Source organism: Triplophysa dalaica, chromosome 22, assembly GCF_015846415.1.
Source record: "Triplophysa dalaica isolate WHDGS20190420 chromosome 22, ASM1584641v1, whole genome shotgun sequence".
NCBI lineage: Eukaryota > Metazoa > Chordata > Actinopteri > Cypriniformes > Nemacheilidae > Triplophysa > Triplophysa dalaica.
In genome coordinates this window covers 6,137,806-6,163,636 of record NC_079563.1, presented here as the reverse complement: position 1 = coordinate 6,163,636, position 25,831 = coordinate 6,137,806, and the positions used below count along the sequence as shown (strand labels likewise).

Here is a 25,831-nt window from a genome sequence, read left to right as displayed (position 1 = left end):
AGCTCGAATCATTTCAAATTGGTTTCTTGAACATAACAATGAGTTCACTGAACTAAAATGGCCCCACAGTCACCAGAGCTCAACCCAATAGAGCATCTTTGGGATGTGGTGGAGTGGGAGCTTCGTGCATCCCACAAATCTCCATCAACTGCAAGATGCTATCCTATCAATATGGGCCAACATTTCTAAAGAATGCTTTCAGCACCTTGTTGAATCAATGCCACGTAGAATTATGGGGCAGTTCTGAAGGCGAAAGGGGGTCAAACACAGTATTAGTATGGTGTTCCTAATAATCCTTTAGGTGAGTGTAGGCTAATGTTCCTCACAAGCATGTGCTCTCAATCTGAGTTGACATAAAATAGGCATACTGTTCCGTCTTTTTTAAATATATAAATTACATTAAACATATGAAATTACCCTCCTGTCATGTTGGATGTTTTCTATGAAACTATTAGGCTTTATTCATCTTTCATACTCTTACCCAGAGAAGCAACGATCATTACATGAGAAACAGTGACACCCGTTGGTCCACCTGCGAACCAGCGTGTCAAATAATGGCGGAACTATTAACTCGCTGTTGCTGCAGGAGGAATTATTTTGCAGACGTACAACACTAGTGCACCTTTAATTTGTATCCGTGTTTAAGCCACTCACAATATTTCTCTCTATCAAACCGCATTGTTATGACTTTAAATAAATATTAGCAATGTTTTCCGTATAACGAGCCAGATAAATCATCTAAAGAGTCCAAATGCTGAAGAGAAGGCAGAGAAGAATTTTGCGTTATGTGGAGGAGGGGAGTCTGTTGAAGCTGAAGTCATACCTTCGTAAACACGAGGATCTGGAACTGAACTTCTCTCAGGGCAGAAAGCACAGAAGTCCTCTACACATCGCATGTTCTCACGGTGATGATGCCGTTGTCAGACTGCTGCTGAAACACGGAGCAGATCCTCTACAAACAGACGTAAATGGAGAGATACCATTACACCTTGCCGCGAAGAAAGCTCTCAAACACGGCAAAAGAGGTACTCTATTACTTATTTGTTTCCTAACATAAATTAACTGTTTATTTGTGTCAGCAGTTTCTCTTTTGTGTTAAACCGTATTAAACGCAGCTTATGATGATCTGGTGGTGCCATTACGAAAACACTGTCCGGAAGCACTGGAGGTTTCTAATAAAGCAGGAGTGACTCCTCGAGATCTGCTACAATGGATGAAATCTGACAACGTAAGATGGAAATCTACTGCGCATAGTGCAAACTACACTTCATCACATGTTTTTAAATGTGTACTATTTCTTAACTTTGATTACTTGTGCTATTATTCTAAAACGGAATAAACAGTAATAAATATTGACTTGTAGGCTATATTAGTTTTAGCCTTCAAAATAAATGTGTCAAGTAGCATAGTTGTCTTTACTATGTTGTCAAAATTGTTACACTTACTGTTATTGACAACCTGATCTATTGTGTTTACATTATAAAACAATATTCATAATGCCATATAAATATGATTTATTTATTTTCACTGGAACAGGGGGGCTTTGAAAATGGATCTCAATGTAATGCCGATCCTGAGCAACAGTGGAGAGAGAAATTATTGGGTGAATGCCAGGATGAGTTCTTTGAGACTTTTGGACAGTATGACGGTGAGATTTTTGTTTTGTTTACGGACACAGTTATGTTTAAAAAGTACTGTGCAAATACAATGATTTAATTGTCTTAGATTTTTTTTATCTTATTACGTTTCGCAGTGTTTAGTGGCATCAAATCTTTGAGTTCAAGTCGAAAAAAACTTTAATATTGGTCAGATTTTATGCTGTCAGACATACGTGTTTTTGAATGTCTGGTTGTCATACTCATCCTATATAACTTTTTATTAATTAAATGTCTTTTCTATTCTAGATGAATTCTTAAGGGATGAAAAAGACGAGGAAGACTTTGGGGACTGGGCCGATCGGATCAGACGGGAGTATGTTTCTAAGCAACGTGCCAGAGAACAAAGAGTAGCAGCTTCCTCGGGACACAAGAAATCCAAGGGCAGTAAGGTGACGGAAGAGGACGAAAAGAGTCGAAGGGAGCTGTTGAAGAGACTGGAGCGAGAACATGCTGAGTATCTGCAGCGTGCAGCCCGAAAGGAGGAGGAGACGAGGCAGGGGAGGAAGAAGCACTACGAAGAGCGCTGTGCTGCTACATTTCAGAGCTCCTCAAAGATGGCACCTCAAGGATTTCTGGGATACAATGACATCCCATGGCCGGCCCCCCGCGGCTCACTTGATGAAATGGTGGCCGTTGTGCTGCACGGGGTGGACCAATCCGATGTGCCTGTCTTCCGGAAGTTACTCCGTCGCCAGCAAGCCGTCTGGCATCCAGACAAGTTCGCTCAGCGCTGTGGAGGACGTCTTCTGGAGTCTGACAGACAGAGAATTCTAGACACGGTTACGGCTCTCTCACAAGAGCTCAACAGACTTGCACAAAACCTTAGATGAAACAGTCATCACTGATCTGAGCAATTCAAATAATCTTTGTTCTTATGCTGTTTTGTGATTTAAAGTATTCGTGAAAGACTTGAAGCTTGTCTTGATGAACTTCAATGAAAAAAATGTAAATGAATATAAAGAAATCCTGTCTTTGAGGTGCAGGTCTATATACTAGTACTGCTGCAATATTTAGGCATTTTTTGCATAATGCTTATCACGTCCAGCTCTACAGGGGGCCTGAGGAATGCCTGACCCACACATGAGCTGTGGCAAGGAGAAGCATTTTCCTGTTGTAAAAATCAGAGCAATTAAGTAAAACATAAGAAAGTAGTCAAAAGTAATTCTCGTTTAAATACAGTGCAGGTGTTTACTATAAAGTAAAGGACTGTGGGTTCAATAGTTTCAAATCAAGACACGATTTCTTTGTGTTTACTATTACTTCTTGTACTCTTCACATGTATTATTTATTAACTTAGAACTTTAAACGGCATTTTGCCTTGTATATCTTTACATTTAAGAGACTTAAACAAAGGACAAGCAGATGGTCTTCCTGCCGCTGGTCTGAAAGAATACGCCACGGAATATATTAAAAGGATGCTGTGGTTGCCAGATAATAAAATCCATCTCATCTTTGCCGGCGTATTTTTTAGCATTAAGGAAAAGACATGTACTTTAATTAATTGTAGATATTTACTTTTTCCCAATATGTTCGACAGCATCATTAAGTCTAATGTAAAATATATTTTTTAAGAACAAAATGTTTAAATCTTGAAGTATAAAATAGACACATACGGCTATCAAACAATGCTATAAACAAATCTCATATATGGATTACTGAATTAGACAGCTAAATGATACAAATAAGTTACATTAACACAGGAAGTTAAATATGTTGTGAACACCCACTGCATATAAGTCTACAAAGCCGTTTTGAATTGCACAGGGGGATTTGTAAACCGTGTATCTGGCAACGCAAGGGCGCAATCTGTATCACCGGCACGGTTTGTACTTACGGCACTGAGCTTTTTATTGTACGATTTCATTACGCGTCAATCCTTTCTCATATTAGTGTGTTATTAAGGCCTTTGTGTTTAATGGCTTACATATCGGCGTGTTTTACTGTAGGCTTTAATCTCTAATGCTATTTCTGTCGTTCCAATGCCAAGACGGCTATTAAAGGTACATACGCCTATCGATTATTATTCTCCAGCCAGCAAGGTAAGATACTCTATGATTACCGCATTTGCAGCAAGTTTCATTTATAATCGTTAAAATGCTGAGACTATTCATTCTGTTGCTAAAAATAGAGATGCTCATTTAATCTTGGTCGGAGCATTTAACACCATTCCGGCTCAATGAGGCACATTTTATTTTCAGAATACACATCTTGCAAGACAACTTCACCGCCAAATGCAGTGAAAAATAATGTTTTTTGTGTTATAAACTGAAGCACGATCGAGTGAGGTGTGCAGTGTCATTCTGAGTTGCAAAGGCCGGACGCGTATTGGGCGACCGCAGTGATCAAGGTGGCCGAGAGCGGACAGATAAAATGGGCTTTCGGAGTGAGGAGATGTGCTTGGCGCAGCTGTTCCTGCAGTCCGGATCTGCGTACGACTGCATCAGCGAGCTGGGAGAAATGGGACTGGTCGAGTTCAGAGATGTAAGTTTGTTTTATTTGACTGTTTTGAAAAAACAAAGTGGGCTGCCTGGGATATTTAGGGCATGATAGGCGCGTTCCGAGAAGTGCAGCACCTGATGCCTCAGTATGCTGGTAGCCCACTAGATTTTCACAAAAGAGTGAACACAATTAATTTGTCATGTTACTAAAATAGTACTTAATGTATTTTCGTGTATAATTCATAATTGAATACTTTAAATTAATTGAAATTTTAAGGATGCGTATTTTGGCCTCTTTTGACAGAGCTGCTAATGTGTACTGGCCAGGTTATTGTCCTGATTATAGTTGATGGATTGGATCAATTACTGCCTAAAAAACAGAGCATGTCCGGTTAAAAGCCTGTGCTTTGTATTCTGCCTCAGGCCCTTTGTCTCTAATTAACCTATTAATATAACCTCTGTGCCGGTTACTGGGTATGTGTGAGACCTGTGGTTGGGGTAAGTAATGACAGGACAGTTAACTATTATTTACATTTGTGCATGACAAAATAAATTATTCAAAGTAACTAAATGTGCATTCAGGCATCATGTGTTCGCTGGGAATTCAACCCATGACCATTTCTGACCAAATTCAGTCACCATTTTCTTACCCCTTTGTCATTTCAAACCTGTTTGACATACTTTTCTTTGCTGAACAAATATATTCTTTTTAAATGTTGGTAACAATACTGCTAACCTTGCATTGGTTTGTGTGACCATACGCAAGAATGAATGGGTCGCACTGTTCGGTTACTAACATTCTTCAAAATATCTTTTTGGTGTTTTGCATTTAATTCCAGCATTACCAGTCTTTTTAAATAGATGGGGGAAAAGGAAGTGAGGATTGTAAAGTTATACGGATAGCCAGTTCTATACCTAAATGTTGATAAATAGTTGGCTTTAGTTTTTTTTTTGGTGCGGAAGATTTGCATGGCTATAAGGTTACCACTGGGAAATGCCTGAAAAGTGAAATAGTGAATAGTGAAAAACTGTAAAATAAATGGTGACAATGTAAGATAAACATTTTCTGTCACATTTAGGTATATAGGTTTATATATACGATTATAATGCAGCGATATATCAGCCAATAAAAGGTATTTTTCATACTATACAGGCACTGGATATATCGTATCAATCAAATGAGGACTGGAAAATGCAATGAATTTGTGCTCTTTATATAGAAAACTTTAACTTTAAGAAACACCACCAGTTTAATGCTCAATATTAATAGTCATTATATGAATTAAGAACATTAATAAAGTTAAGAAATAATTTAAATTTCGGTATCAGTATAGGCAGATATCAGTCAGAATAATCGGCTATCGGTATCGGTGGAAAATGTACTATTGGTGCATCTCTGATTATAACCCCTCCAAATCACCCAAATGAACACTAAAGGTACACTTCTTAGTAAAAATGTACCAATAATAAATGCACACAAAACGTATCTTATTATCCAATATCTGGAGATTCTGGGAAAGACACAAATTCTGTTAATTGTTGTAAATGGCTATAATCCACATGATCACATTATCCGACAAGATTGTATACTGTCTCGTGCTTGTATCTCAAAGAATCATAATCTGATCATAATTTCAACCTGTTCCAGCTCAATCCCAGTGTCAGCGCCTTCCAGCGGCGTTTCGTCAGTGAGATCAAGAGATGTGAGGAGATGGAGAGGATTCTGGGTAAGACTCTCTGGACATTTTAGATGCAGTCTCAATCTTTCCTGCTGAGAATCTTTAAAGGGTGATGTTCAAATCCAGACATAGCTATCTAAAAGACTACTATGCCTGCTCTTCTCTATAATTCCAAAAGTCAGCCTAAACAGATTTTTCCACTTTTTCAAGTATATTGCAAAGAATGACATCATAAAAATGTAGTTTTATTGTAAGTAACACAACAGACATAAATAAGACAGGAGTTTTTATCCTGAGGTCTATTTTTGTGTAAAAGATGAGTCTGTGATCTAAATTTAGCTTTTTTGATGTAATAAGACCTGTCATGCTCCTATAAAAAAAACTTCTTATTTCAGTCTTTAACCGTTTTTTTTCCATTACGTACAGGATATTTGCTGAGAGAAATTAAGAAGGCAAATATCGCAGTGCCAGAAGCTGAAGATCTTCCTGCTGCTCCAGCACCAAAAAATTTTTTGGAGATCATGGTAAGTGTTGTGATATTCCAGACAGAAGGGGTCAGACAGAGACACATCTCATTTGACCAAACTCTCATCCCTTAAACTTGAATGTTAAGTGCAACAGACATAAAAGGTACATCAAATCAACTAAGAGGTGTGCTTTACTTTACTAACTCATGAGATTTTTGATCTTTGCCTGGCAGACAATAAAACCAGCAGAAATTATTTTTTCAGTTTTTCAAGTCAATACTGTATGTCAGGACCCAAATATCTTAGAAGAGTGAAGGTCAATTTAAGTCAATTCAATTAAAATTTGTTTATTGTTAGAATGTTCATTGTTATAAAGAAGCTTTACATAGAAATACAATTATAAGTTTTTTATGTAAAAGGCTATTTATGATTAGAGCACACAAATGGAGAAACAAGATCTCTCTATTGCAATAACTGCATGGATATATTAGGTGTAATGGCCATATGCTGTGTGGTTGGGGTAATTGATTTTATATGAGATCTTACTAGAGGCCTAGCCTTGAAGATCCCGCACTGGGTAATTGACCGTGTCAAGTCGTCCGGAGTGTTTGATTATTGTACATTGAGGTGTGACAAATCATGCTGAATGTGAACTGTGAGAATCGATTGTGTGTTGCGGACTCATCACGTGTGGTCTTCTATGCTCATTTCTCATCACTAGATAACGCCATTTAGCTTTTTTAATAAAGTACGGGGCAATGTTCAAGAGTTATTGATCAGTTGTTGTTTCTGAGGCATTTGTGTTTGTTATCTTTATAAATAATGTATGTTTAAGTATGATGTGTTTTAACATCATTGACGCAAAATCGTTTCATGTCATCAGGAGCAACTGCAAAGGTTGGAGGTGGAGCTCAGCGAGGTCGCCAAGAATAAAGAAAAGCTTGAGAGAAACCTCTTAGAACTGACCGAGTACACGCACATGCTGAGAATCACACGAACCTTTATGCACAGCCGATCCAGGGTGGGTACCTCATGTGTGTTTATGCTTGCATAAAAACTGCTTATTCAGTTATTGACCCACTTTAAAGTCACCATGAAATCAAATATTGCGTTTATTATAAATTATTTATTTATTTCTTGAAAATGTATATGCTCATAATCTATCTAAAATGTATCTATGATCTGGAGTGGTGATGCTTCTCTGGTGAGGTCAGTTGATGGTGTGAGCAGAACATCTTTTGAAATGCCAATTCACATTGGAGAAAACATTTAGAAAATATATAACAATATTTAAGCAGTTATTTGAGACTTCAAATTTAATTTAATGCAATGTTTAATTTATATTGATCAAAAATGTAATATTTAGATTAGTATTGAATTTATTCAGTATTTAAACCCAGTTTTATTTATAAAAATTAAAAATGTCATTTGGTCGCAAACTTGTGACACCTTAGGCCTAAAGTCTATATCCTTGTTATTTTCAACAGTATGTCTTGTTAATTGGCATATTTTTTCTTTCCCTTTTATTTGATTAATTTTGTGAATTTAATTTATAAACCAAATAAAAATGACACAATTTTTTTTAAATCACAAACTTTTCCTGACCGTTACCAAAGTTATGAGTCCTTTGCTCTTCAATATTGTGTTAAAAAGCTTTTCAGATGAGATGAATTAGGAATTGTCTAATGCATTCATTTTATGATGACCAAATTGAAAGCATGTCACATCATAATTGTGATTAACAATATTGCAAATCATAAAAAGTTATTTGATCCTTCTTCTCAGGACGTACCAGAAGTCAATGTTTCCCTTTGCATTTCCTATTAAAACTAGAAATTTCTCTTACGTAAAATACAATACAAAGAAGTAGTAAAATAAATGTTCTGTCTGAGAATATAATTATTTTTAGCTCTCACATGTTTATTAAATGTGTTCAGCATGAAGCCCTTGGTCCCCAGTATGAGGAGTTCCCCTCTCTGGACACTGAATCAGTGACAGGCTGCACCAGTATGCAGAGGCTGGGTGCCAAACTCGGGTGAGTCACACACACTCACAACCTCCCAGACTAAACAGTGTCATGGTGAGGTCTGCTAGACGGGTCATTGTGTTTTTATGACAAAGATGCACATCTCAATAGGAATCCACATTCAATTCACTGCCAAGTTGCCAGATGGTGTAGTTACAGCAGATTTTCACGGGGCAATGCTAACCAGCAAAACATTGACCCCTGATTAAGTTAATAAAATACTTTACTATTTTTTGTAAAAACTATTTTTTTGATCAATTTTATGTTCCCTGGCAAAATATTTTAGCTGACTGAAATTAATTGATTTTGAAAATTTTATTTTTTGCAATAATTGATTAACACTGTAGAGTAGGCTAATAAATGTATTGCTTTTTACTAGTGTTGAAATCATCTTAATTATCAATGATGTTTTGTACCATATATCATATTTTGTTGAGCAAATATGTTTTTAAATGTATCAAATTATTTGTTTACATAAAAGCTGTATAATACTACTAATACTACAACATTTCCTGCTGCTATTACACATTAAATTGTACTGTATATGAAATTATTTGTAATACATGAAAATAATTGTAATATAAATATTAAAAGTTCGTTTTTATCACATGTGAAATATATTGCTAAGATAAATATTTATTTTGTGGTCTGCCAGGGCAGATAATAATATGAAGCAGAAAATGAATCCTTATTGTTGAACCTTGCATCACGTGACACTGTGTGTTATGTGTGTGATTTTGTCACTGTATTGTGTACTGCAGGTTTATCTCAGGGCTGATTCAGCGAGTGAAGGTCGAAGCGTTCGAGCGCATGCTTTGGCGAGTCTGTAAAGGTTACACCATCCTCAGCTACGCAGAGGTGGATGAAAGCCTGGCTGATCTTGACACGGTATTCAAACTTGTCGTGACACAGATAACCGAAATCCTATATCCTCAGTCAGTCCTTTAAAATGACTAGTTATAGTCAAATGATTTGGTTTAATATGCTTGATGGTGCAGACATGGCTCTGTTTTTTTCACAGTTTCAGATAGCGTGTTAATGCGCCTGCTGATGCTCGAGTGTGTAAATATATTCAGAGTGATTATGTAGTTTGTTTATGGAGATTCTGTCTTGTGTGTGTCAGGGTGAGATAAATAAGAGCGTAGTGTTCCTCATCTCCTTTTGGGGGGATCAAATTGGACAGAAAGTGCAGAAAATTTGTGACTGGTAAGTGAAATGTTTTTTTTTAGAAATAATCATTCTTATTTTTTTTCTTATAGGCTATTTATGCAGAAAATAATCATTTTGATTGATTTTTAAACCAGTTACCACTGTCATCTCTACCCACATCCTGAAACCGACGAAGAACGAGCTGATATAATGGACAGCCTGCGTACACGTATTCAAGACTTACAAAACGTGTGTCTTTTTGGATGTTATTAGTGATTCGTCCTCTGTGAAATTTTGTTATATAATTGCTGATGATATTGCACTCACCAGAGGATTATCATAATTACATTTGCCTGCGATGTCAAAATTAAGCCGTTAAATTGTGCATTAGGTTTTACACCGCACTGAGGACTACTTGAAGCAAGTGTTGCATAAGGCATCCGGGTCAGCACATTCATGGGTGTTACAAGTGAAGAAGATGAAAGCCATCTATCACATCCTCAACCTCTGCAGCTTTGATGTCACCAACAAGTGTCTGATCGCTGAGGTCTGGTGCCCGGTTAGTGACCTGACTAACCTCAGGAGGGCGCTAGAGGAAGGATCAGTGAGTACATATTTTTATTACAGTTTGATTTTAATTGGCAGAGTTATATTAGTTTTCTATGTAGTTTAATTCATATTTTGCATCAGCTTTTCATGTTAATTTTAGTTCTGTTTTCAGTAATATTGTCATGTATTTTTATTTGTTAATTTCAGTTTAAGTTTAGTTTTTATAAATGCTCAAGTAATAATTTTATTGGTTTAGATTTTATTAATTAAAGCTTTTAATTTATTGCTAAAGCAATATATAATTCGTTTTTTTCAGATAATATTTAGGAATATGTTTTATTTTATTTTAATTAACAGAAATGTTTTAATAGTTTTCAGTTCAGATTTAGTAAACTAGAATAACGTCCAGATGTTAACTGGAAGTTAACATCTGGCGTCTAAATTCTAGGATCTTCAAAGAAGACATCCTTTGCTTAAATTTGCACAAATTCTTTTAAATTTTATAAGCCTTTCTGAGTTCCCAACTGTTCAGGGCTGCGTTTCCCAACAACGTTCTCTCTTAGCATGCTACAAAGACTCTAAAGGTATATCTTAACTACAGGTATACCTTTTATACGCGTGTTTCCCGAACTATACCTTAGGAGGTTACTTTCCTACGTGCCACGTTAACAGGTGCTGTCCATGGCGGTGGTGCTGAATTAATGGATATCGATCACTCCACAATCATTTATTCACTCTATAAAGGGACTGCTTTATGTGAGATAGTGGTGTTCTTTATAAAATAAGCACATTAAAAATAGTTGAGGTTGCATTTATTAGGACTCATAGGATAAAAACCAAATTACAAACTAAATCCATTTTTAAATGAAAGTTAATTGTGAAATGAGTGTGCGAACCGGCTATCTCCCTACTGTCTCAACATGCTACACTTACTGGCAGTATGGTCATTTATATCAAAGGTTATCAAACTTTGGGTCATAAGGAGGATCACGCAAAGCCGCTTGCTGTTGCGGTGCATTAAAAAAGTTTATTCCAGTAACAATTAGACTTGTATAGTTCATTCATGTTTATTGTGTTTGCACACTGGATGTGGCACGTTTATAATATCAAAAGGAATAATATAAACAAGTATGCCATAATTGTACAGCCCTAAAATTTGTTATTTTGATATTGCATTTAAATGTATTCCTTCAAGACAAGATAAACAAAAAGTTATGAATGTTTTTTTCTCCCTATTTTCTCATTTAATAGTGTACCATGAGACCTTTCATTATTGGGATCCTTGGTTTATATTATAATAATATATGTTGCTTTAGTGTCTTTTTTTACTCAATAAAAGTGCAGAATGCGGAAAGTGTAATCAACTGCTTTAGCAGGAACGACACCGGAATTTAGGGGCTGCCCTGTTTCATTTGTCTCGAATAAGACCAACAGGATCTAAAAGCTGGTGAATTTGCTGCCGTATAATTATACCTGCAGCATGAATTTTTTAATATGCACTTACACTAAATTATTATTAGATGGTGCCGTATTTGATTTAGCAAAAATATTTGCTCTATCGCAACTTCCTACCACAATGTTTCTCTTTGAATATTCTCTTAATTCTTTGGTTTGCCAGCTGATGCACCTTTAGGTAATATAATTAAAAAGCTAACAACCGTCGAGTGGTTCGTGCTCCGACATATGGTGGCGGTGCGTCCTGGGTGACGCAAGTTCAAATCTCAGTTTGTGGTCCTTTCCCCGACCCCACCCCCTTCTCCTCACGCACTTCGCTTCCTGTCCTCTCTGAAATAACGGTCTGTCCAATAAAGGCAAAAAACGCCAAAAATCCATCTTACAAAAAAGGCTAACAACCATCAGTGTGACAATTATATTCTTGCATGAAGACACATCAAAATACTTGTATATTTAACATTAGAATTTTATTTGTATGGACTTCGATTTAAATAAGACTTTTTTCACAGTGGACACTAGTGGAGTGAACTGTCAACATCGATAAGGTATAGCTGAGAGCGCTCCAGACCAACCTTCTGAACGTATGAGTTATGGAAGGTATTCTAAACTAGGAACGTTTCCGGAAACACATATTAACGATAAGGTACAGCTTAAGGTATAACTTAAGAACGATAAGCGATAAGTAGGTTTGGAAAACGCACCCCTGGACTCTTACTGGCTGCTTTTTCTTGATTATTTAGTCATAAAAGTTTTTAAAAAATCTAGTGAAAGAAAATAATATTCTTATCAAAATTATTTGAAACATTAAGGCATTCACCTGTATATGAAAAGATCATAAGAAATATTTCAGTCACATGATCACTGGTGTATTAGAGTTGTCTGTGTGGCGGTACATAATTGCTGTAATAGCATTATCAAATCACTTTCTTGATAGAGAAAAGGTGACGCCACTGTCCCATCATTTGTGAACCGCATCCCTAGCAACGACACTCCACCAACACTTCTGAGGAGCAACAAGTTCACCTCCGGCTTTCAGAGTATAGTGGAGGCCTATGGAGTGGGGGACTACAGAGAGGCCAGCCCGGGTTAGTAACATTACAGCATTTTGGTTTATATAAGTTTGAATTCTTGAATTGTATAATATATCAAATATTCAATTGGAATAATGTGATTTTATACTTGATTCCTTATTTCCACAGCCCCTTATACCCTAATCACCTTTCCATTCCTGTTTGCGGTTATGTTTGGAGATCTTGGTCACGGTGTGGTCATGACCCTCTGTTCTCTCTGGATGGTGTTGACCGAGAAGGACCACACACGGAGACGACCAGGAAATGAGGTCAGAGGAATCAAGTACTTGAATAAAAATCGCTCAATTCAATAAACTTCATATGAACTATAAATGGTCATCTGTCACTTCTCAGATCTGGAGGACCTTTTTTGATGGCCGCTACATCATGCTTATGATGGGACTGTTCTCCATATACACTGGACTGATTTACAATGATTGTTTCTCCAAATCCCTTAACATCTTTGGCTCGTCCTGGAGCGTCAAGGCCATGTTTACAGAGCAGCAGTGGTCGTAAGACAAAAATACACAACAATCACATTCCAAACAGTTTGCTTACTTGCAAAGCCTTCGCTCTATTTTCCAAAGTGTTTTATTAAAGGTGTCATAGAAATGTACGTTATTCATCTCTTTTTTCTGGTTTAGGAATGAAACTCTACAAACGAACGCTTTACTAACCTTGGATCCCAACATTTCTGCCGTGTTTTCAGGCCCTTATCCATTGGGCATTGATCCAGTGAGTTCACACTCTCTCAAGATTCATAAATCACTTCTGTGGATGGCAGCTGCATATTAAAAGAAGACAGTGAGGCTCAGAGTAATTCACTGATGTCATTACAGAGCTCTAATTTATTGTGCTCGATTGGCCCATAGATCTGGAACATGGCCGTCAATCGTCTGGCTTTCCTCAACTCTTACAAGATGAAGATGTCTGTGATCATTGGAGTCATCCACATGAGCTTTGGTGTGGTGCTCAGTGTCTTCAACTACATGTAAGTGAGCTCAAATAACATTTTCCAAGTGTTTTCCAGCAGAAAAAATCACAGATGAGATCTTTATGTGAGATCTTTAGTAGGGATGCACTGATATATCGGCCGCCGATAATAATCGGCTGATATTGAATTAATTTAACACCATCGGCATATGGGCATGACAAAGTCCGATACCGATGGTTTGATAGGCCCCTTTGATTTCCGTGAGGTGGAAAACACAGATGGAAATAGAATAGCGCTAATAATTATTCAGCTGCTGTTTAAATAGGCAAACTGCTTGTTCTACGTGTGAATGAGTGGTGCGGTTTTGTTTAACTTAATGTAGTGGACTTTTTAGCATCAGGGGGACGCAAAAACCGAATCAGCGCTGCTCTAAAAAGGCGCATTTTACCGTTTCGTTTGAGTGAAGCTGCTGTCAAACTTTGCGGCAAGCCTTCAAAATTAAAGTCCGTCGTAAAAAGCCCAGGTAACCTCATAACAAACCTGCTACTTAAAATGTACAAAATTACTAATTAAATGTAAGTAGACTTAAAACAGCAAAAGAAAAAAACATAATATTTAAGATATTGGTTCATATTAACAAAGTTGTACACCACAAAAGGAAAACACAGAATCCAGAAAAGAAACAGAATTTAGGAAAACAATCAAACGGATTTCTTAGGTCCCTGGTTTATTAACTAACTGCATGGAAGCAATGTCTGAATATCCAATTTTTGTCTCTGAGTAAATAATTACTGTAAATAGCAACAGCACAGACTTTATTTAAATTTATTAAAGAAATTATCAATTTTCCGTTTTTTAAGGTTAATGCTTTTAATAAAAGAAAGATTGGATAGGAAAAATAACCTTTGAAGATTGTCATGTTGTTTTAATGTATTTTTTATCTTAACTTACATTTACATTTAGGCACATTTTCAGTTCTGCCTCTCTTAAAATGTTAAATGGGTCCAATTCATGTGCAGGTAAAATAAATTGAATGCAGAAAAACTAGCTAGTATTCTATAGTACTGTATGCAATTGACCCATATCGGTATTGGAATCGGCCAATAGTTGTTTGTTAAAATCGGTATCGGTATGGGCTCAAAAACATCCTATCGGTGCATCCCTTATCTTAAGGTTGTCGAAATTGGAAATGTTTCTGCGTCTCAGACGGAGAAACCATACTTTTTTAATTAAGCTTTCTGCCTCTCTTCTTTCTTCCTCTCTCTGTATTTACAGACACTTCAGACAGAAGTTTAAGATCTATCTTCTCTTTCTCCCTGAGCTGCTCTTTCTGCTCTGTCTCTTTGGATACTTGGTCTTCATGATCTTTTACAAATGGCTGGCCTTCTCAGCGCGAGACTCCCGGCTGGCTCCGAGCATTCTCATCCACTTTATCAACATGTTCCTAATGCAGGGGAACGACAGTACGCCCCTGTACCCTGGGCAGGTGTGTGCTGCGTGTTTGTGTGTGTGCATGTGTTTGAGTTCATCTTTAATCTGCCTGATATCTCTGTGTGTATGTGTGACAGATGGTGCTGCAGGTGTTTCTAATGGTGGTGGCTCTGCTGTCGGTTCCAGTGATGTTACTCGGAAAACCTCTTTACCTCTACTGGCTGCATCATGGTGGGAAGAGCCTGAGGGTCCACAGGGTCTGTCTGTTTTTTTGTGTATGTATGTATTCGTATCTGATTGTACAGAGATTCAAAGTAGGGAAGGAAGGAGACGGGAACCGGCAAACATTTAAACATTTAATCAAACATAATCAAAAGTAAGAAGACAGCCGGCTGCCCCTCACGGTCGACGGCCGGCGAATAAAAGATAAATACATACATAAACATGTTCGGGCCCGGTCCTCTCTCTTCGACGGTCCGGTCGCTCGTTCTCTTATATGCTCCCGATCTCCTTCGTGATTCGAGACCGGTGTGCGCACAGCTGGCGCTCATTACAATTACTCACGGGTCTCGAACCACGGTCTTGCCCCGCCTACTCCACTACACTGATGTTAACAAGAAAAATATAATATTAATTGGTTTCTAGATACTTATAAGATTTTTTTAATTTGAACATAATTTTCATTCTATTAGCAAGAAAAATTCAATGAGATCTCTTTAATGTCTCTATTTCTCCTAGAGTTTAAATGGTGAGCAAACGAGAGAAAGTCTCATGTGTCTCAAATATTTATCATAGGAAAAATGTTCATCTCTTCTGAAACCTACAAATCAGTTTCAGAAGAGATATGAACATGTCACAGCTCAGATTTGCCAAGTCTGCAAACAAAAGTCAATATTATGAAATATTTCAGTGAATACTTGAATTTATATTTACCCAAATCAGATTGGTTTTCCCAAACATTCCTTTACAGTTCCATAGTCTTAATGTGTTTTTTTTAACAATTGTTTCATTTGTTTCCGTTTTTATTTTCTTGAGCAATTTTAGGAGAAATATTTGAGTTTATAATCAAATGAAAAACAACTAAGAATTCAAAGCAACTTTTGAGCAATAAAATACTCCTCTTTGATGACAACTAAGCATGTTTTTCTTAACACAAAGTAAAACAACCATGAAAAATCTCATTGGTAATTTAAAATACATTTTATTTTCATCAAGTTTGAGACCACTAGTAAAACAATTTTATTGGATTTTTATAATTTTATTCTAATGTTTCAATAACATTTTAATTTCACTATACATTGTATTATATCAGCAGAACAATTTGAGTAAACAATTAACAAAATAAAAAAATTACCAAGTTGATTCTTTGTACATAGTTAATAAAATAAAAATTTAAATAATGTTTCTTTTAACAAATAATTAGTTTGACTTAAATTGTTATTGGCAAGGCTAAATTAAAATTTAGGTCCCAGATTTCATCATTGCATTACACTGTGTGCAGGGCTACGAGAGAGTTCGGCGAGTGAGTGAAGAAGATCTCTCTCCATCTATAGTTCACGATGAAGAAGATGGACTAACTGACTCAGGAGGACCTCAAGAGGTTACATCCAGAACATTATTCTCTCACAAACAAAATATTCAATACGACGCCATCACTTCATTAAAAGACTGTCTAAAATCTTTTCTCTAAATGACTTCCTCACACTGTTCCCTTGCAGTTTGATTTTTGGGATGTTTTCCTGCATCAAGCAATTCACACCATAGAGTTCTGTTTGGGCTGCATCTCTAACACTGCGTCCTACCTGCGTCTCTGGGCTCTGAGCCTAGCCCACGCCCGTGAGTGCCTGTTAACTTTTACAAAACTATACTGAAACACCCGCATGTCATATTTTTAACACCCCCTTGTGTCTTACAACACATTTCTTAGGTGAATTTGGGTATTTGATGAATCGTACATGTGTCCTATGGTCTGACATAGCAAAATTTTGAAAACAAACCCTTAATATTACATATTTTTACATAGTTTTTTTAACATCGTTTTATATTAAACATATTGATATAAAATATTTATATTAATCATTTAAAGTGGCACAGTAAGATTCATCTTCATTGTTAGCTTTTTGTCTTCTAAATTGTTGCTGTCACGCCATAGGACATATTTGCATATTAGTCTGTCAACTGCCTATTTGTATGTATGTAATTCAGAACTGTCCGAAGTGTTGTGGGCGATGGTGATGCGTCTGGGGCTAAGAATGACCTCTAAATTGGGCGTGCTACTTCTTGTGCCTGTGTTTGGTGTATTCGCTGTGCTCACGGTCTCCATTCTGCTGGTCATGGAGGGTCTTTCTGCTTTTCTTCACGCTTTGCGTCTTCACTGGTGAGTTCACACACAGACAGATTCGCTTCGCAGAAATTGTGGCATTTTTGGTCACCAAGGTTAAATATTACATTTCTTTCCTCTAATATTAATTTTCAATTTACTGTTGTTTAATGTTGACTGTTTGAATACATTTATAGTATTATAATGCTTTCTTTCCATCTCTTTCTCCCCTCTCTGTTTAGTCCACATTTTCAACACTTCAGTTTACAGTTTCTTTTTCCCTCTGTCTTTTTGCAGGGTTGAATTTCAAAACAAATTCTACAGTGGCACAGGAGTCAAGTTTGCACCCTTTGACTTTTCTCTGTTACCCTGTGTCTTTGAGCAGGATGGGTTACTCTGACCTGTGATGTCACCTGTGACTATGAACAGAATACCATTGGCCAATGACATAAGGACCTGAAAAACCTGTTCATGGTCGGATCAGTAGACTGCCTTGACTCTCCCATTTTGCACCCAACCATATCAGAAGTTTCTGGTGCGGATTATCAGCAGTGGGTTTCATCAACATGTTTGAGGGGTGTTTGTCAACAAAGTCTGGTTATTATATTTATCTTGGGAGATATGACTTGTATTTGGTATTTCACCTTCATGAGCATTTACTGTCATATCTATTTTCAAAGTGCCATAACGATTTTTCAATGTACAGTTTTGTATGGGACTCTGATATGTACTTTTGCTTGCATTGCTACTGCAGATTCTCATAGAAAAATCTGTGCAGGTCAACTGGGGTAGGTGAAGCTACACTGTATGATAAACAATGCCAAATGACACATTTTCAGTATGATATTAAAGTATACTTTACAAAATTGTGTAATGCAGTTTCAAAGGTAGCATTAGTTTTTTTGTGTGTTTACAGGTCTCTCCTTTACATAATGAATCATTTCGGTTTTAAATACATTTGCTTAAAGTTTAAGACTGGCGAACACAGTTAAGGTAGGCTACACGATAAAATAAGGAATACAGTTTTGTTTCCTTCTGTTTTTCATTGAAATTCCTGTAAATTTACATTTTGTGTTTCAATCACTTATAAACGAACGAACCATTAATATACATATGGTGCAAACGAGTGGTGTTTATAGTGGTATTATATTAGTCATTATGGTGAATAGTTCATATTTTTTTTATTTTTTTGAAGTCGACATGGTGTCTGCAGAATTCATTTAAGTGCACTTGAAAGTAGGTCATTCCATAGATTTTCCGGGAGAATCCATTTAGCCAATCGCCATATTGCATTTCAATGTTATTTTTTCATTGCAATGTATATGGCATAATGAACATCATTAAATGCCAAATATAAGATCTTTCGGTATATAAGTAACATATGATATATATATAAAAGCATTTATAATTATATAACATTGGGGATACAAATCGTTTCCACCCCTGCATGTTGTATAGGTAGCGCCCAAAGAGTGTAATCCACGCATGCGCATTTCGCTAAACAGAAGGCACACGAAATGGCGTCTGCTGCAGGTAAGAGACGTGATAAGTCTTTTGTAGCTTTAAAATGCAATTTAAGGTTTTAAACAGAAATATTGAAATAAAAATGGTTTAAATTGTAATTCTGAACGTAAAATGGATATCAATGTTTCATAACACTCGGTAGACCGGTGAAATCGGCCTGTATCCTATTTACCGGTGGGCTTTGGCTGGTTGCGTTAGCCGGTTTGGTCTGCCTGCGTGTGGAAATGGGGGAGGGGCTGGAAAACTGCGGCATTTTGTATTTTGGGAATAAATACAATACGATACAAAACTTGTCTATAAAAATACGAAAACTGTCATTTTTTTTACAGAAGTTGTTTTATTTTGACCACCAATTTTACGTTGCCGTCATGTTGTTGCCTGGCAACGACGTGCTATAGCCGAGTGGTGTGCTAACCATTGTTAGCTTGATGGGCTGTATTGAGTTTGTAATAGAAAGCTGTTGTAATTTTTACCATTTTATTACTATGGAAATGCGAAAAAAATCTCTAAAATATAAATGAATATTCCTCTTGGTGTCCTTTACTTGAGCTTTTTCGTGTAAGCAGTGAATTTGCATTGAAACCTAAACACTACGTTCTATTAATAATGCAGAAAATATAGTCTTTTGTATTTGTACATAAACTAATATTTATTTCGTTTGTTCTTATTGTGTTTTAATTAATGTCCACGCATCTTTCTACCAACAGATTACAGTACTTACAGTCAGGCTGGAGGCCAGCAGGGGTATGTATATCACCTGGAAACCTATATGAAAATGTTGCTTCTGTCTCTCTTGGTAGCAATGAAATAATGGAATAAATAATCTTTTCTGCAATCAGGTACAGCTCCTACACGGCCCAGCCCTCACAGGGTTACGGACAGAACACCCAGGTACACAATCACCTTCTATTGTGTCTATAAGCAGCACAATGACAATTTAAGTTGTCTGTGTCGATGACTTACAAACTTGATTTTGCTTGTGTTTTATAGCAGTCATATGGGCAACAACAAGGATATAGTTCATACAGCCAGCCGGCAGATTCAACCTACTCCCAAACTGGTAGCTCCTCAAGCAATTATGGTCAGCAACCCTATGGATCATCCTATGGACAGCAACCACCAGCTAGTGGTGTGTTCTTTTGTTGTGTCTTCCTTTGGTCTGTTGACTTATAAGTGTAATGTTTATATTCTGATTTTACTCATGCTCTATAGCTGGTTATAATGCTGCTCCAGCTGCAGCCCAGAGCTACAGTCAACCTGTTCAGAGTTATGGAGCCGGAAGCTATGATTCCTCCTCCACAGCTGCTGCCTCAACCACAAGCAGCAACCAGACATCATATGGTGGGCAGGCCAGCTATGGGTCTCAGTCTGCGTATCCTGGATATGGACAACAGCCTGCTTCAGCTGCACCTCCTAGGTATATCACTGAAGTACCTCCACAGCCCTGGGCAACATTTAAACTTTGAATAAAATGGCTGACTTATAAATACGGTGTTTATTTGCAGCAGTTACAGTTCTAGCAGCCAGCAGCCTTCTGGATATGAGCAGAACTCCTATTCCCAGCAGTCCCAGCAAAGCTCTTACTCCCAGCAGCCGCAACAGGGGGGATATCAGGGGCAGCAAGGAGGATATGGACAGCAGAGCTCCTACAGCCAGCAGGGAGGGTATCAACAAGCTCCTCCCCAGCAACAACAGGCTCCGCCTTCCAGCTATGCTCCTCCTTCTGGGTCTTATGGACAGCCCCCTGCTAGCCAATATGGACAGCAGGGAAGCACAGCAGGAGGCTACGGCAAATCAGATTACAAACCACCCAGCCAGTATGGTAAAGGTCGTTTTCTTTTTTTTTATCATTTCAATGCTTAGATGCTGTAAGAGTTTGAGTGAAATTTTCTTCGAACAGGTAATTACAGACAGGACCACCAGAATGGCATGGGAGGAGGTTACTCAGGCTCTGAGTCTGGAGGATATGGGGGCCCTGGAGAGGGCCGTGGCATGGGAGGGGGGGAGAACCGCGGACGCGGCCGGGGTGGGTTTGACCGGGGGATGATGCGAGGAGGTGGTGGAATGCGAGGGGGCATGAACCGAGGAGGCATGGGGTAAGTGCTCGTTGTGCATTCTTACCTCACCATATCTTTTTCCTTTAGACAGGTGCTGAAAGAGGCCATACAGAGCTGAGAGCTGCGTGGTGCTGTATTTAACTAAAATAAAACATATTTTCATTTATTTTAGGCAAAGTAGTACCACAGCTTTTTCTGTGAATGGAATGCACATTAAAAATAGAATTTAAAAAAATTCCAGCTGCTCTCAGCTTTGCCTCATTATGGCTTAAGGTAAGATGAAAACAACATGCTTTGGGAAAAACATTTTTGGGTCATTTAAGCCTTTCATCTTAATCTATTACATTAGAGAACTCCTATTATATAGTAAAACCTTTTTATTAATGCAACTAGATGATTGAAGTACACATTATAAATTACCGTCAGATGTGCACAAGAAAATCTGTGCTCCAAAAGGTCTCCGACCTCAGTGTATAGTGTGATCCTGTAGAATAAATCCAAAAGGTGTATTCACTTATTTTAAAAGGGATTTTTTCCCCAAATCCGTAACTGCAAATATGTGATCTGCAGGCAAAGTTCAATTTAAGAAACTTTTAAATGTTGTGTTTAACAAACAATTTGGGTATTTTGAAGTAAAATAAGTATTTTTTTAATGGTAAGTCAAGTGTGAGTGTTTTTAAAAGATGAAAAGGTGTAAAACTGGGTAACATTAACTCAACTAGCATCCTGCATAAAAGTTTACTTTCTGGTTTGAAGCAAATTAACACTTTTATAATTAACCCCATTGGTTCCCAAAGACATCTTATAAAGCTGCAAAAGGCGAGAAATTAAATATGAAAGTGAATGCTGTGACGCTCCAAACATAACTGTGATTTCAGAATTCATTCAGATACTTATCGTTATATTTTGTATTTCCTATGCTGTGCTTTGAACACATTTTGAAACATTTGTAGATTTTTTTTACTGTGAGAGCTTTTGCACATATCTAAACTAGACAATGTATAGTTACAAAGGCTGTAAGATACACTGCATTCATTTTCACTCCTTCCTAAAAGGGTATGTTTTCTTTAACTGTGACGTAAAATTTGGATTGCAATTGTCTTGTGAATTTTGAAGCTTTTTCTTTAACATGCTTTGTCGCATTTATACGCTACAGGTAACAAAGTGAGAGCCATGTAAACACATCTATACTTTTACAGTACCACTACTCAGTTCTGAGTCTGGGCCGGCAGCCTTTTGAAATGGGGACTTAAAGTTGCTGGTGACAACATTTAAAGCGAAGAAGTGTTTTCCTACAAGAATGAAAGAAACATGTTTTTCAAGCCCTTAAAATTGTATTAACTCAGCATATTTAAACATTTGATAGCCTCTTTTCTGTGTGTAATTATTTGGTAAACATTTGTGTAAAGAAAAAATGGTGTTTACTTGATTTTCTTTTTTTATTTGACTGAAGTGCATGTACCAGCTTTATGTAAGCAGATTGTTTCAGATGCAGCCACAAACACGCTTCTCTTGACGCAGTAACCGCACTTATGCTGTTATTAAGTAATGAATTTTTCCAAAGTGGGTTTCATCACATTCAAATTATTCCGTCGAATTGAAACAACGTTTTTGCCATCTTTCCTTTTTGAGGTGAAGGGATGTAGTAAAATACATGGTTTGGGTGTTTTCTTTAAATGGTTTCAAATATGGCACGGTTTCACTTATTTTCATTTCTTAGGTTGGGAGTATGGCTGCGTCTGAAACAATAAAATCCCAATTCAAGTGTACAAATATCTGGGGTTTTCAATTTAAAAATGGTAATAAAGATCAGCCCTCTCTACTTTATACAACCCCAATTCTGTTCAGCCACAAATGTTATGAAGTTAGGCCAATGGTAACGCTGTAATTCTATAACACCCCCAACAGAGTTTTAATCTCAAATATTGTACTTAGATGGGGGGGTTAAGGGTGACTTGTTGGGGGTTTAGTTAGTTAGAACTGTGTACATACCCCCATTACCCCTTTTGTGGTACCGAAGTGGCTGTTTTAAGGGAAATCGCCTTCATATCTTCGCTTATTCCCCCCAGCATCGCTGGAGACAGAGGTGGCTTCATTAAGCCTGGTGGTAAGTTATAATAAGAATCACAAGACTATACACTAGAATTCTCTACCTTTCATGGGTGCTTTTCAAAAGGGAAATATTTAAAACTTTGCAAAACTACACTGCCGGCTAGAGTTTTTAAAGAGTTTCATTGGTTGAGTAGAAATGGTTCATACTATTTTTATTGGTTAAAAAATCCTGAGTATGGACTCCTTCAACGAACACAGGTTACTTTTCCTTGACACGTAGGAGTTAATGGTAACTGGCCCACCCAGCCATGTAGCGTATGTTTATTTCAGTGTTTACTGTTTTTTGGAAAGGTATGGAGTCCATTTTGGGTCCTTGGTTTTCAAGGGTTTTTAAATATTTTTTGCTGTTTAAGGCACATTGGAACTGAATAATAGGTAGCTTTTGAATAATTTAATAGTTAACTTTTTTTTTTACAATAATTAAAAACATTTGTGTCAGCAGCATGGTATTTTGTGTCTGTCTTTGAATGGTCAGAACAAATGTGCCGTGACAGTCATTACCAGGATTTGGTAGCATGATGTGATGTCAGGTGCTTGAGAAACCGCGCCTGTAAACTAACTTGTGTCTCATTCTGTTTCTCCCCTGGTGTCCTTCTTGGTGAAAATCAGGACCTGATTCTGAAATGGGTAAGTCTCGATCTTAAGTCTTGTCCTCGATCTTTGATTGTCTTTTTTTTTAACCCGTGTGTTCTGATCCCTGCAGGACGACCAGAGGAACAAGATGACTCAGAAAACAGCACCATTTACATCACCGGACTGACTGAGAACGCTACCGTGGATGAAATGGCCGAGTTTTTCAAGCACAGTGGAATCATTAGGGTATTTGATGATTTACACATAGTCTGCTTTTATCTTTTCCAGATTTTCATTTATTAAAGAAATTTATACAATTCTAAATATGTTTCTAGATAAACAAACGAACAGGCCTGCCTGCCATCAACATATACACAGACAAAGACACAGGGAAACCCAAAGGTGATGCCACACTATCCTATGAGGAGCCTCCATCCGCTAAGGCAGCAGTGGAGTGGTTTGATGGCAAGTTTTTTTTTCCTTAGCTTATTTTATTGTTTGTTGAATAATGGAGACCCTAAATCTCCATATTTTCCTCACCAGGCAAAGAATTCCAGGCCAAGAAACTAAAGGTCTCCATGGCTCGGCGGAAGCCTATGATGGGAATGATGCGTGGAGGCATGTCCATGAGGGGAGACCGAGGTGGCATGATGGGACGAGGAGGTTAGTTCTGACATCATCATAGTTATTTATAGCTGTTTAACGGGAAGTGACATTATTGTGCATTTCAAACATCTAAGCATCTCTTGTCCTGCAGGAATGATGAGTCGTGGAATGGGTAGAGGTGGTGATCGAGGTGGGTTCATGCCTCGTGGTGGTCCCAGGGGAATGGGCCGCGGGGGACCGACTGGAGGTAACATGCAACAGAGGGCTGGAGACTGGCAGTGTCCAAACGCGTATGTATTTCAGCAGTGGCGCAGTCAGTAATTCATTAGTCCAGGCTCTGATTTTAAGGGTTCTCTTTGTTTTTCTAGGGGATGTGGGAACCAGAACTTTGCCTGGAGGATGGAGTGTAACCAGTGCAAGGCACCCAGACCTGAAGGCTTTGGACCTCCACCCTTCCCTCCTCCAGGTCGCCATCTTTTTACACATTTCAAGCATCATACTGTTGCTAATTCAGAACCTTTGGCAGCTGTATTTACAGCTTGATATATTTGGTAGATAAGATGTCATGGCAGTTGATATTCATCTGCTTCTGTTTGGTGTTCAGGAGGTGAGCGGGGTCGGGGTGGCCCGGGTGGCATGCGCGGGGGCCGTGGAATGGACCGCGGAGGTCCCGGAGGCTTCCGTGGCGGCAGAGGTATGGACCGTGGAGGCTTCAGAGGACGGGGCATGGACCGAGGAGGATTTGGTGGAAGGGGTCGTGGTGGGCCTCCAGATGATATGGGAAGGAGGGGGCGAGGAATGGGACCACCTGGTAAAATGGATATGAAGTAAGTATTGAGATGCATGTCTGCATTTGCTCATGAAGATCTTGGACTATAAAACATTATCTGTCTGGGCAGGAAATAGTTAATAAAAGTTATTTTTTATTTTTAAAGGGGAGATCATCGTCAGGAGCGGAGAGAGAGACCATATTAAAAGAAGCCTTGCTGACCATAAACCCCCACTCTTTGTTTTTCAAATGGTTTTAAAGTTGTAGTTCCATATTTATAAATGGTTAGTATGGAACTAATTACTGCTCTGCTATTAGTCCTCAGTAAATGTTTTATTTTTTTTACTTGTGTTTTGTGCTTTTTGTTCTAGTCAGTAAATGAGATGCACATGTTGTAAATGCAGAGTGTTCAGTGTGCCATTTGAAGTTGTCTAAATGTATTTGTAGTTTTTAATCCCAATGCACATAATTTGCTTTACCCTTCTTCCCTGTGTTTTCAAATGTTGAATAAAAAACATGAAAAACATATTCTGGGTTTCTTTTAAAAAAGGAAGGTTTATTAATCTATTCATTTCTTTTTTCCATTTGAAACCATGAGCTATCCTTGTATTTTAGAGTTTAGTGTTAATATGTACTTTTGTCCGAAACGCAATCTGGAAGTCATAATTTTGTCATCCAATGGAGGTGGGTGAGGAGAGACCCTCCTCATATGATTGTAAATCACTTTGGGTGTAAAGTAATACACAATAAACCGCTATATAAATGCCTCACTCATTCATAAGGTTTAAAACCTATTTAAAGAGGTATCATAACCAATATTTGTTGAGTAGATATTTGCTGTGAAACTGGTCATAAAAATTATAATCAATTCGCCAAAAATAATGTAAAGCGAAAGTGATTTTTGCAGAATTGGGTACAACCAAGGGTTGAAATCCAAATGTTGTGTCCCCTCATCCCGTTAAATGTTTATTGTGGCGCCATCTTTTGGACAGTACAACATGCTGCATTTAATAC

At 37.7% G+C, this 25,831-nt stretch overlaps 3 protein-coding genes across 6 annotated transcripts; all 3 read left to right on the top strand.

The window, feature by feature from the left end:
* Nucleotides 1–617: 617 nt before the first annotated feature.
* Nucleotides 618–3,111, top strand: nfkbil1 (nuclear factor of kappa light polypeptide gene enhancer in B-cells inhibitor-like 1). The gene is made up of 4 exons (XM_056736852.1): nt 618–1,025; nt 1,116–1,228; nt 1,537–1,648; nt 1,905–3,111. The coding sequence occupies exons 1-4, from the start codon at nt 752–754 to the stop codon at nt 2,486–2,488; spliced, it is 1,083 nt and encodes a 360-aa protein (XP_056592830.1). The 5' UTR covers nt 618–751; the 3' UTR covers nt 2,489–3,111.
* A 328-nt stretch (nt 3,112–3,439) lies between these two features.
* On the top strand, nt 3,440–18,286 carry atp6v0a2a (ATPase H+ transporting V0 subunit a2a). 3 transcript variants are annotated; one of them, XM_056737168.1, is made up of 22 exons: nt 3,474–3,510; nt 3,646–3,697; nt 3,930–4,139; nt 5,745–5,823; nt 6,202–6,299; nt 7,126–7,263; nt 8,180–8,277; nt 9,030–9,156; nt 9,392–9,474; nt 9,573–9,666; nt 9,809–10,021; nt 12,356–12,506; nt 12,621–12,760; nt 12,846–13,003; nt 13,136–13,226; nt 13,364–13,482; nt 14,701–14,911; nt 14,994–15,131; nt 16,358–16,456; nt 16,575–16,692; nt 17,062–17,233; nt 17,474–18,286. In XM_056737168.1, exons 3-22 carry the CDS (start codon nt 4,029–4,031, stop codon nt 17,574–17,576), a joined length of 2,541 nt encoding a protein of 846 aa, XP_056593146.1. In that variant the 5' UTR covers nt 3,474–3,510; nt 3,646–3,697; nt 3,930–4,028; the 3' UTR covers nt 17,577–18,286. The 3 variants fall into 3 exon arrangements, with proteins under 3 accessions (XP_056593147.1, XP_056593145.1, XP_056593146.1); XM_056737169.1 differs by having other exon boundaries at nt 3,440–3,697; nt 14,994–15,113; XM_056737167.1 differs by having other exon boundaries at nt 3,440–3,697.
* A 385-nt stretch (nt 18,287–18,671) lies between these two features.
* Nucleotides 18,672–25,343, top strand: ewsr1a (EWS RNA-binding protein 1a). Of its 2 annotated transcripts, none has more exons than XM_056737037.1 (16): nt 18,672–18,709; nt 19,408–19,444; nt 19,540–19,591; nt 19,691–19,829; nt 19,913–20,117; nt 20,206–20,522; nt 20,601–20,796; nt 22,827–22,864; nt 23,479–23,496; nt 23,573–23,688; nt 23,778–23,907; nt 23,986–24,105; nt 24,200–24,338; nt 24,417–24,514; nt 24,653–24,875; nt 24,984–25,343. In XM_056737037.1, the coding sequence occupies exons 1-16, from the start codon at nt 18,694–18,696 to the stop codon at nt 25,021–25,023; spliced, it is 1,884 nt and encodes a 627-aa protein (XP_056593015.1). In that variant the 5' UTR covers nt 18,672–18,693; the 3' UTR covers nt 25,024–25,343. The 2 variants fall into 2 exon arrangements, with proteins under 2 accessions (XP_056593015.1, XP_056593016.1); XM_056737038.1 differs by having other exon boundaries at nt 18,678–18,709; nt 19,691–19,781.
* Nucleotides 25,344–25,831: the final 488 nt, after the last annotated feature.

Coding starts and splice junctions, on each gene's coding strand:
- nfkbil1 (XM_056736852.1), top strand. CDS start 752: ATGCTGAAGAGAAGGCAGAGAAGAATTTTGCGTTATGTGGAGGAGGGG. Junction 1,229..1,536: donor AATGGATGAAATCTGACAAC/GTAAGATGGAAA, acceptor TCACTGGAACAG/GGGGGCTTTGAAAATGGATC. Junction 1,649..1,904: donor GACTTTTGGACAGTATGACG/GTGAGATTTTTG, acceptor TTTCTATTCTAG/ATGAATTCTTAAGGGATGAA.
- ewsr1a (XM_056737037.1), top strand. Junction 20,523..20,600: donor CAAACCACCCAGCCAGTATG/GTAAAGGTCGTT, acceptor TTCTTCGAACAG/GTAATTACAGACAGGACCAC. Junction 23,908..23,985: donor AGCAGTGGAGTGGTTTGATG/GCAAGTTTTTTT, acceptor TTTCCTCACCAG/GCAAAGAATTCCAGGCCAAG.
- atp6v0a2a (XM_056737167.1), top strand. CDS start 4,029: ATGGGCTTTCGGAGTGAGGAGATGTGCTTGGCGCAGCTGTTCCTGCAG. Junction 13,004..13,135: donor TTTACAGAGCAGCAGTGGTC/GTAAGACAAAAA, acceptor TTTCTGGTTTAG/GAATGAAACTCTACAAACGA. Junction 14,912..14,993: donor CGCCCCTGTACCCTGGGCAG/GTGTGTGCTGCG, acceptor TATGTGTGACAG/ATGGTGCTGCAGGTGTTTCT.